Here is a 15,096-nt window from a genome sequence, read left to right on the forward strand (position 1 = left end):
AAATGTAATCTCACCTCCTCCCTGCAAATCTCACCCCGTCCTTACAGATACCATAAAGTCTTTATCATTATCATCATTATCGAGGTCTAATAAATTGTTTGATAAACTGATGGATGGATGGATTCATTGATTGATAAATGAATTGTGGCATATTTTTTTGTATGCAGTTTTGTATACAGTTTGTCATAAATGTTTTGTGTCCTCAAAATACCCTCCCCACCCCTCTAATTCTGCGTCTTAAATGGCACCCTATTCCTGTGGGTTCTGGTCCAAAGTAGAGCCCTATGTAGGGACTATGGTGCCATTCAGGACGCAAACTTCCTGTTAACATTCTGTTGTGGTGTGGCGACACCAGCAATTTTCATGTTTTGTTGTCACATGCACAAGTACAGTGAAATGCTTACTTGCTAGCACAATGAACTACAGTTAAATTAAAGGTGTCTCAGAGGCTGGCTACTGAAAAGTGTTAAAACTCCCCAACACCTCATAGTAGTCAGATCTCTCACTTCTTATGGCCCTCTATCATTTTACCATACAACACAATATACTTATGCTTAAATTAATCAATTTATTCAGATCTTACAGAATCTCATTCATAGTTAGAGAAATAATGTATTTGTGATTAAAAGTGTTGGTAAGACACTCAATATAGAAAGAGAATCATTTGATCAAAGATATGTCTGCTTATTTCTTTACTGTGTGCAACTGCAGTGTTATTGCTTACACACCTAAAACTGTAACGGCAGATTTCTCTTCAGACGAAGAGGAGGTGTAGCAGGGATCGGACCAAAGCGCAGCGTGGTTAGTGTTTATCATGTTTTAATAATGACAAAAACGTGAACACTACAAACTACAAAACAATAAATGTGAAAAAACTAAACAGTCCTATCTGGTGCATCGACACAAAGACAGAAGACAACCACCCACAAAACCAAACACAAAACAAGCTACCTAAATATGGTTCCCAATCAGAGACAACCCAAAACACCTGCCTCTGATTGAGAACCATATCAGGCCAAACACATAAATAGGAAAACTAGACACACAACATAGAGTGCCCACTCAGCTCACGTCCTGACCAACACTAAAACAAAGAAAACACAAAAGAACTATGGTCAGAACGTGACAAAAACTGTAAACACTAAAAAGGTAGTGGCTAGGACCTAGAGGTAGGGTGCAGGTAGGACCTAGAGGTAGGGTGCAGGCAGTGGTGGAAAAACAACTAAATTGTCATACTTGAGTAAGAGTAAAGATACCTTAATTTTATTGCTAGGGGTTCCGCTAGCGGAACGTTTCGACAACATCCGGTGAAATTGCAGAGCGCGAAATTCAAAATAAATTATTCTAAATATTTAACTTTCATACAATCACAAGTGCAATACACCAAAATACAGTTTAACTTCTTGTTAATCCAGCCACCGTGTCAGATTTCAAAAAGGCTTTATGGCAAAAGCAAACCATGCTATTATCTGAGGACAGCCCCCCATCAATCAAACACATGACAATCATAATTCAACCCGCCAGGCGCGACACAAAACTCAGAAATAACTATATAATTCATGCCTTACCTTTGAAGATCTTCTTATGCTGGCACTCCAATATGTCCCATAAACATCACAAATGGTCCTTTTGTTCGATTAATTCCGTCGTTATATCCCCAAAATGTCCATTTATTTGACGCGTTTGATTCAGAAAAACACTGGTTCCAACTCTTCCAACATGACTACCATTTATCTAATAAGTTACCTGTAATCTTGGTCCAAACATTTCAAACAACTTTCCTAATCCAACTTTAGACATTTTAAAATGTAAATAATCGATCAAATTTAAGACTTAATACACTGTGTTCAATTGCGGCTAAAATGAAAGTGGAGCGAGCTTCAGGTCGCACGCCCTAACAAAAGAGTACACTAGGCTGGACCCTCGTTCTGAATAGCCGTACTTATTAATTTCTCTAAAGAAAAACATCAACCAATTTCTAAAGACTGTTGACATCTAGTGGAAGCAATAGGAACTGCAACCAAGTGCCACAGAAATCTAGGTTCCCATAGAAATCCAATTGAAAACACAGTGAACTCAAAATAAAATTCCTGGATGGTTTATCCTCAGGGTTTCGCCTGCCAAATAAGTTATGTTATATTCACAGACATTATTTGAACAGTTTTAGAAACCTTGGAGTGTTTTCTATCCAAATCTACATATATATGCATATCCAAGCTTCTGAGCCTAAGTAGCAGGCAGTTTACTTTGGGCACGCTTTTCATCCGGATGTGAAAATACTGCCCCCTATCCCAAACAGGTTTTAATAGAAAATTACTCAAGTAAAAGTGAAAGTCACCCGGTAAAATACTACTTGAGTGAAAGTCTAAAAGTATTTTGTTTTAAATAAACTTAAGTATCAAAAGCAAATGGAGTTGCTAAAATGTACTTAAGAATCAAAAGTAAATTTGTCACGACTTCCACCGAAGTCGGTCCCTCTCCTTGTTCGGGCGGCGTACAGCAGTCGACGTCACCGGTCTTTTAGCCATCGCCTCTCCACCTTTCATTTTTCCATTTGTTTTGTCTTGTTTTCCCGCACACCTGGTTCACATTCCCTCATCAGACTAATGTATATTACCCTCTGTTTCCCCCATGTCTGTGTGTGGAATTGTTCTTTGTGTAGGGTGTTACGCTACAGGCTGGCTTGCGCTAGGTTTGTTTATAACCTAGATGTGTTTGTTTTGTTGAATCCGGTTCATGTTACCGTGTTTGTGCTTTGTGCTGCCTCGCCTGTGCCTTTGGGCGAGGGTGTATATTAAAATTATCCTGTTATCACTCATCTCTGTTCTCCTGCGCCTGACTTCCCGGCAACCAGTCACTCACCCCGTTACAATATTAAGCAAACCAGACAGCACAATTATATTTTTATTGACAGATAGCCAGGGACACTCCAACACTCAGACATCATTTACAAACAAAGCATTTGTGTTTAGTGAGTCTGCCAGATCAGAGGCAGTAGGGATGACCAGGGATGTTCTCTTGATAAGTGAGTGAATTGGACCATTTTCCTGTCAAAATGTAACAAGTACTTTTGGGTGTCAGGGAAAATGTATGGAGTAAAAAGTACATTATTTTCTTTAGGAATGTAGTGAAGTAAAAGTAAAGTTGGCAAAAATATAAATAGTAAAGTAAAATACAGTTGTGGCCAAAAATTTTGAGAATGACACAAATATAAATTTTCACAAAGCCTGCTGCCTCAGTTTAAATGATGTCAATTTGCATATACTCTAGAAAGTTATGAAGAGTGATCAGATGAATTGCAATTAATTGCAAAGTCCCTCTTTGCCATGCAAATGAACTGAATCTCCAAAAATATTGCCACTGCATTTCAGCCCTGCCACAAAAAGGACCCGCTGACATCATGTCAGTGATTCTCTCGTTAACACAGATGTGAGTGTTGACGAGGACAAGGCTGGAGATCACTCTGTCATGCTGATTGAGTTCGAATAACAGACTGGAACCTTCAAAAGGAGGGTGGTGCTTAGAATCATTGTTCTTCCTCTGTCAGCCATGGTTACCTGCAAGGAAACACGTGCTGTCATCATTGCTTTGCACAAAAGGGCTTCACAGGCAAGGATATTGCTGCCAGTAAGATTGCACCTAAATCAACCATTTATCGGATCATCAAGAACTTCAAGGAGAGCGGTTCAATTGTTGTAAAGAGGGCTTCAGGGTGCCCAAGAAAGTCCAGCAAGCGCCAGGGCCGTCTCCTAAAGTTGATTCAGCTGCGGGATCAGGGCACCACCAGTACAGAGCTTGCTCAGGAATTGCATCAGGCAGGTGTGAGTGCATCTGCATGCACAGTGAGGCGAAGACTTCTGGAGGATGGCCTGGTGTCAAGAAGGGCAGCAAAGAAGCCACTTCTCTCCAGGAAAAACATCAGGGACAGACTGATATTCTGCAAAAGGTACAGGGTAGGGGATAGAGACTGCTGAGGACTGGGGTAAAGTAATTTTCTCTGATGAATCCCCTTTCCAATTGTTTGGGGCATCCGGAAAAAAGCTTGTTCTGAGAAGACAAGGTGAGCGCTACTATCAGTCCTGTGTCATGCCAACAGTAAAGTATCCTGAGAACATTCATCTGTGGGGTTGCTTCTCAGCCAAGGGAGTGGGCTCACTCACAATTTTTCCTAAGAACACAGCCATGAAAAAAGAATGGTACCAACACATCCCCCGAGAGCAATTTCTCCAAACCATCCAGGAACAGTTTGGTGACGAACAATGCCTTTTCCAGCACAATGGAGCACCTTGCCATACGGCAAAAGTGATAACTAAGTGGCTCGGGGAACAAAACATCGATATTTTGGGTCCATGGCCAGGAAACTCCCCAGACCTTAATCCCATTGAGAACTTGTGGTCAATCCTCAAGAGGCAGGTGGACAAACAAAAACCGACAAACTCCAAGCATTGATTACGCAAGAATGGGCTGCCATCAGTCAGGATGTGGCCCAGAAGTTAATTGACAGCATGCCAGGGCGGATTGCAGAGGTCTTGAAAAAGAAGGGTCAACACTGCAAATATTGACTCTTTGCATCAACTTCATATAATTGTCAATAAAAGCCTTTGACACTTATGAAATGCTTGTAATTATACTTCAGTATTCCATAGTAACATCTGAAAAAAATATCTAAAGACACTGAAGCAGTGAACTTTGTGGAAATTAATATTTGTGTCATTCTCAAAATGTTTGGCCATGACTGTACAGATACCCCCAAAAACTACTTATGTAGTACTTTAAAGTATTTTTACACCACTGGGTGCGGGTAGGCCTAGAGGTAGGGTGCAGGTAGGGGCTAGAGGTAGGGTGCAGGTAGGGCCTAGAGGTAGGGTGCAGGTAGGGGCTAGAGGTAGGGTGCAGGTAGGGCCTAGAGGTAGGGTGCAGGTAGGGCCTAGAGGTAGGGTGCAGGTAGGGCCTAGAGGTAGGGTGCAGGTAGGGCCTAGAGGTAGGGTGCAGGTAGGGCCTAGAGGTAGGGTGCAGGTAGGGGATAGAGGTAAGGTGCAGGTAGGGTCTTGAGGTAGTGTGCAGGTAGGGCCTAGAGGTAGTGTGCAGGTAGGACCTATAGGTAGGGTGCAGGTAGGGCCAAGAGGTAGGGTGCAGGTAGGGGATAGAGGTAGGGTGCAGGTAGGGGCTATAGGTAGGGTGCAGGTAGGCCTAGAGGTAGTGTGCAGGTAGGACCTAGAGGTAGCGTGCAGGTAGGACCTATAGGTAGGGTGCAGGTAGGGCCAAGAGGTAGGGTGCAGGTAGGGCCTAGAGGTAGGGTGCAGGTAGGGGCTAGAGGTAGGGTGCAGGTAGGGGATAGAGGTAGGGTGCAGGTAGGGGATAGAGGTAGGGTGCAGGTAGGGGCTATAGGTAGGGTGCAGGTAGGCCTAGAGGTAGGGTGCAGGTAGGGCCTAGAGGTAGGGTGCAGGTAGGATCTAGAGGTAGGGTGCAGGTAGGGGATAGAGGTAGGGTGCAGGTAGGACCTAGAGGGAGGGTGCAGGTAGGGCCTAGAGGTAGGGTGCAGGTAGGACCTAGAGGTCGGGTGCAGGTAGGACCTAGAGGTAGGGTGCAGGTAGGACCTATAGGTAGGGTGCAGGTAGGACCTATAGGTAGGGTGCAGGTAGGGCCTAGAGGTAGGGTGCAGGTAGGACCTATAGGTAGGGTGCAGGTAGGACCTATAGGTAGGGTGCAGGTAGGGCCTAGAGGTAGGGTGCAGGTAGGACCTATAGGTAGGGTGCAGGTAGGACCTATAGGTAGGGTGCAGGTAGGGCCTAGAGGTAGGGTGCAGGTAGGACCTATAGGTAGGGTGCAGGTAGGGGCTAGTAGAAGCAGCTATGGGTTACTTCCTCTTGGTTTTGTCTCTCAGGGCTGTCAAGAACTTGGACAGAGGTGGCTTGGGACTTGAATCTGGCTTTCTGCTGCTTTCAGTGGTCTGAGAGAGAGAAAAGAGAGAGAGATCCATTTTGAAATCTTTGTAGCTTTGAAGTGGTCTCTGCCAATAGCTAGGTTTCCATCCAATTGGTGACAGATTTTCATCTGTTCAAAAATTCTAAAATCTACATAAAAACAATTTGAGCATTTTCTCACCAGAGATGTTTCCTTTAAATGGACTTGTTGTGGATAAAAAGCTGTGCGTGATGACATAGTTCACATAAAAATAACTTGTGGTTAAATTCCCATGTATCGAAAGAAAATACTAGTTAAATAGGTTTCCATCGCATTTTCAACTCTACTGACGGGTTTGTCAAAAAATGTCTTACATTAGGCTATATAACGGATGTGCCCACTCTGGTTTTGGCACGTGCTCTCTAGCCAACTGTTAGATACAGATAGAGTGCTGGTTTAGCATTTATTATGAGATTATTATGGACAAAAAGAACGAGATTATTTTGATTTGTCAAACCAGGATCAAGGTCATCACTGTGCACTTTCCCCACCAAGTAAAGTTCATCATCATTTATTTAATCTGTAGCCTAATAAACCGCATGTTTTCCCGAGTCATAGTGGGAGGACCACACAACATATCACCTAAATCCAAGTTTACTTCGATATGATGGTTATTGTATCAATATCTGCACATAAAGGTGTATTTATTGTCACATGCACAAGTACAGTGAAATGCTTACTTGCTAGCACAATGAACTACAGTTAAATTAAAGGTGTCTCAGAGGCTGGCTACTGAAAAGTGTTAAAACTCCCCAACACCTCATAGTAGTCAGATCTCTCACTTCTTATGGCCCTCTATCATTTTACCATACAACACAATATACTTATGCTTAAATTAATCAATGTATTCAGATCTTACAGAATCTCATCCAGACAACACTGATGTTGATATGATGGTTATTATGTCAATATCTGAGCATAAAGGTGTCTCCACCGCCATTTCTCGCATTATTCATTTTACAGACACAAAAACATCCCACCTTACCTAGCGTATTTTGTTTTGTCGACATGTTTTGTCGACATCAGTTTCCATCAGGCATGTCCTGACATTTTTGTACTTTACTTGCATAACAAGGTTGGATGGAAACCTGGCTAGTGATGCTAATATACATTATTTCATTCCGTAATAAGCTACAGTCTGTATGAAATTGCACCCTATTCCTATAGTACAACACACTTCAGAGACACATGTTAATGTACAGTGTTTGAAAATGTTGCCAAGGGTTACGGGGTCAAATGAACTCTGACCTCAACAGAGAGGTTGTCCTGTGTCGGTGTTGTCACAGGGTCCTGTTCTTCAGCGGACGGAGGGATGTTGTAGAAAACAGAGGACGGAAAGACATAGGAGGTAGAGGAGCAGGAAGAAGGGGGTGATGTGGGAGAGAGGGTGGGAGGAGGAGAGGGTTTGAGGAATTTGATTTCAGGGGCTTTGATTGCAGTGCGTCTTATCCTGAAGGTCTCTGTTTCAGGAAAGAAAGAGAGAACAGCAGACATGTTTTATATTTCAGCGTCTCAGCGTTTGTCCGACTCCTTTCCAGCCGTCTATTTCCACTGATTCTTTCATCTCGTTTTCCAGTCATTCAATCTTACTTCTAGTCTTTAGCCCCGGAAGTCTGTGCTTTCTCTTTTTGCTCAGACGAATTTTATGTTTCTGAGCAGAACTGTCCAGAACTCCAAGGGACTGAGAAAGAGAGAGAGAGAGAGAGAGAGTGAGAGAGAGTGAGAGAGAGACGGTGAGAATAAGAACAAGAGAGTGAGATTTTGCAGTGAGTGTTTTTATACCGGGGCTCTCCAACCCTGTTCCTGCAGAGCTACTGTCCTGTAGGTGTTCAACCCTAATCTAGAGCACCTGATTTTAATAATTAGCTGGCTGATAAGATGAATCAGGTTAGTTACAACTGGGGTTGGAGCAAAAAACCTACAGGGGGGGGGTTAGCTCTCCAGGAAAAGAGTTGGAGAGCCCTGTTCTATAGACAGAGGCCTACAACAGCACTTTAAATGACTACAATGCCCACAATCCCACCGGGTGGCTCACCTTAACACAGGACAAGTCAAGATGGTCCTTCGATTGGTTCCTTATGGGGGACTTAGAGTCATGGATGTCCTTAGATATGGGTCTGGAGTGGTCCAACTCACTCTCCTCCGCTGCATCATTGTCCAATAGTATCTTCGGTTTGATGACAGAAATGGCATCAGCTCCAGTGTCATTGTTGTTGTCTACTTCCTGTTGTCTGTTGTCCGATTGGTTGTCCACAATCTCCTTCGGACTTGTTTGGCTGAAGTGAACATCCTCATATAAAGAATGGCCTATGTCCTCGTGGTTATGTTGAACGTCGTTGGGGAGGCGCGACTCTGGTTCAGTCTTAAATTGGTCGCCTTCATCACCACCGTGTTGGCAAGCAGCCTCTGATTGGTAAACGGACGGTGAGGGGGCGGGACCGTTCTTAATGGACAGGAATGGTGACCACTCCTCTCCTGTTAGAATCTCGTCCACCAAGCTGATGGGACTAAAGTTGAACTTGAAAGAGCTGAAGGAGCTGTAAAATAGAGGCGGAAAAACACTGACTCTATTCCCAATATAGCGCATTACATTTGAACAGGGCACTGATCAAACGTAGTGCACTATACACCATATTCCCTATAAAGTGCACTACATTTGACCTATTAGTGCACTATATAGGGAATAGGGTGCCATTTGGGAAACCGCATATATATTATGTCATCTGTCGTGGGTTGATGAAACCAGTGGTCACATTTCTTTAAACAAATATATATAATAACACTTTTCATTAAGTATGTGGTACATTTTCACAACTCTAGTTAGTAAAAGAACTCAAAACATATCATCTAAAAGGCAGTTGTTTCAAAACTTTAACATTTTCAATTGACAAAGTACAACACGCAAAATGACACAGTCACTTTTTCACAACACTTAATCGGTGTTTAATCTAGAAACACACGTTTCACATTGCAAGACATGTTCGTATAAAGTAATAGCCTTTCACAATGCAGTGTTCACATTACTTTTGATATGATTCTGTTCTCATTTGTTAAAATACATTGTTCTGTTACTCAATCCAACTGCTCTCTAATTGATAATCACTTCAACATTTGGTAAACCTATATTCTAATTTTGATAACTACAGAATAAAATTGTATGTTTGTAAAGTATAAACATATAAAGTATGATATACACTGAGTGTACAAAACATTAGGAGCACCTTAATAATATTGACTTGTACCTCCTTTTGCCCTCAGAACAGCCTCAATTTGTCGGGGCGTGGACTCTACAAGGTGTCGAAAGTGTTTCACACGGATGCTGGCCCATGTTGACACCAATGCTTCCCACAGTTGTGTCAAGTTGGCTGGATGTCCTTTGGGTGGTGGACCATTCTTGATACACACGGAAAACTGTTGAGCATGAAAAACCCAGTAGCGTTGCAGTTCTTGACACACTCAAACTGGAGCACCTGGCACCTACTACCATAACCCGTTCCAAGGCACTTAAATATTTTGTCGTGCCCATTCACCCTCTGAATGGCACACACACACAATCCATGTCTCGTAAAAATCCTTCTTTAACCTGCCTCCCTTCATCTACACTGATTGAAATGTATTTAACAAGCGACATCAATAAGGGATCATAGCTTTCACCAGCTCAGTCTATGTCATGGAAAGGGATGTATACTGTAATGTACAATTATGATGATGGCTATAATGATTTTACTCTACAGTACGTTTTTTTAAATCTGATATTGACAAGAATAAAGATGTACTGTATGTGTCACGACTTCCGCCGAAGTCGGTCCCTCTCCTGGTTCGGGCGGCGTTTGGCGGTCGACTTCACCGGCCTTCTAGCCATCGCCGATCCACCTTTCATTTTCCATTTGTTTTGTCTTGTCTTCCCACACACCTGGTTTCAATTCCATCATTACATGTTGTGTATTTAACCCTCTGTTCCCCCCATGTCCTTGTCCGGAATTGTTTATTGTAAGTGCTTGTGCACGTTATGCCTGGTGTGCGTTGGGTTTTGTACCCATTTATTGATTGTTCTGTTTTCCGGTGGTTTTTCTTATTAAACTGCGCTGTTGGAAAGACAGTTTTTTGCTCTCCTGCGTCTGACTTCTCTGCCGCCAGTACGCACCCCTTACAGTACGCAACAAATACATCACCTACACAGTAAGAATGGATCCACACTGGTCCTACAATGCTGCACATCTCATTGAGTTCCTCCTGTCAAGGAGAATGGGTCACCTATGTCGTTGTGTGGGACAATTCACCACATATTTGTGGAAATAGCACCACGGCGATTGGAAATCAAAACGAGATTGCAAAAATGCCACTTAACTGGACTAACAGCTCGGAGCACAGAATGTGTTTGGTGACATCAAAGCACTCAGGAAGTCATGATAGCTATGGGGAAGTAGTGTCTGAGTTACTGTAACTTCATCGACATAACACACACACAGAGACCAAGGAATGGGTGTGCTCTGCTATGGCAAGCACAGTATCTAAAGTAGAGTCAAGGATAAAGAGAGGGTGTGGTGGATGCAAAATCACCAAGACTCCCCAAGACTCACTTTCCATCACCACTGAAAACGTGTCTCTCTCTCTCTCCTCCTCTTACTCCCTCTCATTCTGTCTCTCACCTCTGAAAACGTGCATGCTGTCCCACAGGCTTCCTCTCCGTCTCAGCTTGGCTGGGCGGCTCCATCATTGGTGGAGCAGCCTCACTACTCCTCTTCTCCTCTTCGTCCTCCTCTTCCTCTATGACGGACATTTTAGTATGCAACCTGACTGAATGTCGATCTTGACGGAGGTTCACCTGTCAAAAGGAGACCACAGCTAAAAATCACACCGTGGTCACCCTAAAAAAAGAGGGCGACTTCGTTCTTAATCAATGTTAGATAGTCCGACTGGATGTCGATCTTGATTGAGGTTCACCTGTTATAACATAACACGGTAAGAGGACAATTATGCAATATTTGATTCATCATTTAATGTCAGATAGTTCATTGTAGTAAAGGAAAGAATACAAATGTAATTTTGTCGCATTAAATGAGCAAGAAAGACTTAACAATGGCATTTCGCTCTCCACCTCTTTTTCTCTGTCGTCCTCCTGAATCTCTCCATTCCCTCTCTTCTCCTCTCGACTCTGCTTCCATCTGCTAATCATCTTCTTGGCAAATTTCTTCACCTTTCCTCCCTTCATTGTCTTAATATTCGGGTGTTTCGACCCAAGCACACCCCCACCACCCCATGTTGCAGTGTCCTGAACCACAACTTCATGTGTGCCTTCTAAATTCCTCCCCCCTTCCAACAAACCTCCCTCCTCCGTGTTACACCGAAACTCGGCAGGGGTTCTGGAGCTCTCGCTCCCATCTGCGATGTGTTCGCTAGGCTCTGGTGGTTCTCTGACTCCCTCTGTCTCTGGAGGTATAGACTGGAGGTCTGGGGGGATGTCTCTCGTTTCAGACCCAGAAGAGGCACTTCCATCTGTGCTGTCCTGGGCTCTCCTCTCAGGTCCCTGGGGCAGAGATCTGTTTCTGTATGGAGGTTGGGGTATAAGCGGCTTGGGTGCGATCGATTCCAACGGTTTGGGTACCCCCATTACCCCCATCCCCACCGGCTCAGAGGCTTTAGGGGGGCGCCCTATATCCTTCCCCCTCAGCTGGGAAGGGTCCTGTGTTGCCACGGACACAGTCGTCTCTAACTGCTGCACCCCCCCACCCCTCTGTGCTGTAGAGTCCAGAGTAGGATCCAGAAGGGGATGTGAGAATCGGTGTTCTGACTTGAGGATGACAGCTGAGTACATAGACAGCCTATCCCCTGAGGATGACAGCATATCCTCCTCCTGGCCTCCAGGCCCTCTCCCATGCCCTGTAGGCCTCAGCTCACAGCCTGGGCCCTCGCCTACCACTCTCCCCCACACAGGGGCACTCTGGCTAGGGTCGAGGGCTGGTGGAGGGGGCGGTGGCGGTGGCCCTGTAGGGTGTAGCGGTGGTTTAGCCCTCCTCTTGGGGGGAACGGGGGGAGGCGGGGGTCTGGCATCCAGGCCAGGGGGACAGGGTAGCAACTGCCTTCTCTCCCATCTGGGAATCACAGCAGGGGATTCACTGGTTTCCTCTTCAACCAGTTTTTTCGATCCTGCATTCAAAAACAGAATGCCGGAATTCCCCTCTTCTCTCTCCTCTGAATCCCTGTCTGATGATTCCAGACCGTTGTCCCTCTCAGTCAGAACTTCCAATTGTGGATCATTATCATCATCATCATCCTCAATCCCTGAAACAAGCTTCCCTTTGACTATGAGCTCTGCATTATTGTGGTCCTGAGGGGTCACATAGAATCCCCTGTCTGTTTCCACTGAGGTTCTGGGGTGTTGGGGTGTGTTAGGGTGTGTGTTACGGTGCGTGTTAGTGTGTATGTTAGGAAGTTGATCCGTGTCTTCTGCAGTGCTCAGTCTGAGCAGCATGGACTGGATCAGAGATATACTTCCAGATTGACTGTCCGCCTCAGACATCTAGAGAGAGAGAAATACAGAGAGATTTTTAATATGTGGTCAATGTGTCCCAAATGGCACTTTATTCCCATTGTAGTGCACTACTATTAACTGGGGCCCATTCCATAGTGCCCATAGGGCTCTGGTCAAAAGTAGTGCACTACATAAGGAATACGGTGCCAGTTTGGAGGCATAGTGTTGTTTCATAACCACATCCCTACAGTAATAATACACTCAGTGTCTGTCTGTCTGTCTGTCTGTCTCTCGACCTGTCTGTCAGCCTGTGTCTGACCAGCGTGTGTCAAAGTCAGCACAGGTAATTGAAGGCATAATTTTACAGAATTATTGACTTAGTTTTATCAACTGAAGCTATTCACAGTTTGGATTCACTTACAATGTCCTATATGCCACTACAGAAGCTGTACAACAACCTGTTGATGTTACCACATCCTCTCTCTCGGTGTAATGCTCATGCACTTCAATCACTGCTTCTTCACTGTTCTTTAGAGATGTATTAGATTTAGGGTTGCAAAATGTCCGAAAATTCCCCCAAATTCCCAGGTTCCCTAGAAATTCCAGTTGGAATATTCCAGGAATCAGGAGAGAATAAGCAGGGAATCCGGAGACCTCCAAACAGGATGTCTGGAAAAGGCCGGAACATTGGGAAAGTTAACAGAATTTTACACCCCTAATTAGACTGAGTATATTTCTCTTACCGCTGTTCTATTCTCTTCCTCCGTCTTTTCTTCTCTTCATCCTCTCCTCCTCGAGCCCTCTCTGCATTGAAAGCTTTCCTCAGCTGCTTTCATTCAGTCCCTCTCTCTCTCTCTCTCTTTCCCACATGTGTTCCTAACAGACACAACTCGAACATGTCTGGCCTCTCTCTTCCCTCCTGTCTTCTCCGTCTGCGTGCTCGCGCGCGTGTGTGTGTAATCATTTCCTCATTGAAACTGCCAAAACCAGTTCTCCCCCATTCCGCGCACAGTGTCAGTGACTCAAAGTTTAACATGGCATGGTATGCTATATTTAACACCGTTTCCAAACACTAGATGATGCACCTTTTCCCTTGAAAATGTTGAGATGCTTTGGGCTTTTGTGACTAAACTGTGTATGGTAGATCTGGCATCAGATGTTAGGTATTTTGATGGATGCACCATGAATACAAGTGCATATTTCTGGATAATATTGAAGAGAAAGGACAACTCTTGTTTGCAAGTGTCTTTGCTGTATACAGTACGTAAGCTATATTTGGCAGAGTACCAAGTATGAGGTTAGCTGAAAGGTATGTGTGATACTCATGCTTCAGCTTCAAACTACAGACACACAGACAGGTGCACAGGTGTGCACGCACGCACACACACACCCTGACTACTTGCCTACTCCTCTGACAGAGTAGGCCAAACAGGGCCGGCTTTAGCCTATAAATTCCTACAGCCAGAAAGTGAGCGGAGTTTGCCGTTCAATATGTGACTACAGCTGTCCTCTCCATTCAGGGGACAGGTATAAGTCCTAGGTAAACCATCTAGACATTACTCCATTTGAAAGACAAAAGCAATAAGGAATTTCTCTCATCTCAAATGCGGCCTTCCACGTTCATGCTAAACACAGCCGTTTTATAACGCAGTTTTATTTTATAAATAACTTTTTTATGTATTTTATTGTACCGTTATTTAACCAGGTAGGCCAGTTGAGAACAAGTTCTCAATTACAAATACGACCTGGCCAAGATAAAGCAAAGCAGTGCGACAAAAACAACAACACAGAGTTACACATTAACAAACAACCTGTCTTGCAGGAAATCACGCACAGAACGAGCAGTATGGCTGGTGGCATTGTCATGCTGGAGGGTCATGTCATGATGAGCCTGCAGGAAGGGTACCACATGAGGGAGGAGGATGTCTTCCCTGTAACGCACAGTGATTGCCTGCAATGACAACAAGCTCAGTTCAATGATGTTATGACACACCGCCCCAGACCATGACGGACCCTCAACCTCCAAATCGATCCCGCTACAGAGTACAGGCCTCGGTGTAACGCTCATTCCTTCGACGATAGACGCGAATCCGACCATCACCCCTGGAATCCGACCATCACCCCTGAGACAAAACCGCGACTCGTCAGCGAAGAGCACTTTTTGCCAGTCCTGTCTGGTCCAGCGATGGTGGGTTTGTGCCCATAGACGATGTTGTTGCCGGTGATGTCTGGTGAGGACCTGCCTTTACAACAGGCCTACAAGCCCTCAGTCCAGCCTTTCTCAGCCTATTGCGGACAGTCTGAGCACTGAGCGACAGTCTGAGCACTTGTTATGCCATGCGGTGTAATCGATCTTGATGAATGGATATCAAAACTGTCAGGTAAATTGTCATTTAATGATGAGATGGATACATTAGTGTAAAATTGAGTGTAAAAGGTAACTTTGTATTTAATACACCCCTTTGAAAGTAAAAATACAATTTTTACTGCGGTTTCTGATAGTTTTTCATCATTGTTGCGATCATAAAGGTTATAAAATACAAATATTTTAAGGCATTTTGGGGCAACACGGGAAGCCATGACCCAAAATGTCAATACAGGTGAATGCATTTTCACCATTGACCTATAGGTGGTGATGAAATGGACCTATATCAGGTTTT

The 15,096-nt window shown here is 44.2% G+C and overlaps 1 protein-coding gene across 1 annotated transcript; it reads right to left on the reverse strand.

The window, feature by feature from the left end:
- Positions 1-2,891: 2,891 nt before the first annotated feature.
- Positions 2,892-13,758, reverse strand: LOC129841315 (uncharacterized). The gene is made up of 7 exons (XM_055909525.1): positions 13,180-13,758; positions 11,063-12,484; positions 10,614-10,789; positions 8,000-8,501; positions 7,555-7,645; positions 7,213-7,424; positions 2,892-5,950 (listed from the first exon to the last, which is right to left on the reverse strand). The coding sequence occupies exons 2-7, from the start codon at positions 12,482-12,484 to the stop codon at positions 5,858-5,860; spliced, it is 2,496 nt and encodes an 831-aa protein (XP_055765500.1). The 5' UTR covers positions 13,180-13,758; the 3' UTR covers positions 2,892-5,857.
- Positions 13,759-15,096: the final 1,338 nt, after the last annotated feature.

The sequence above is a fragment of the Salvelinus fontinalis genome, chromosome 42, assembly GCF_029448725.1.
Source record: "Salvelinus fontinalis isolate EN_2023a chromosome 42, ASM2944872v1, whole genome shotgun sequence".
Classification (NCBI taxonomy): domain Eukaryota; kingdom Metazoa; phylum Chordata; class Actinopteri; order Salmoniformes; family Salmonidae; genus Salvelinus; species Salvelinus fontinalis.

Bases quoted from the DNA above. Each gene is read 5' to 3' on its own strand.
- LOC129841315 (XM_055909525.1), bottom strand. From the start codon at position 12,484: ATGTCTGAGGCGGACAGTCAATCTGGAAGTATATCTCTGATCCAGTCC. The intron at 7,646-7,999 runs GTGAGCCACCCG...TCTCTTTCTCAG, and splicing joins TTGACTTGTCCTGTGTTAAG to TCCCTTGGAGTTCTGGACAG. The intron at 7,425-7,554 runs GTAAGATTGAAT...TTCCTGAAACAG, and splicing joins TCCGGGGCTAAAGACTAGAA to AGACCTTCAGGATAAGACGC.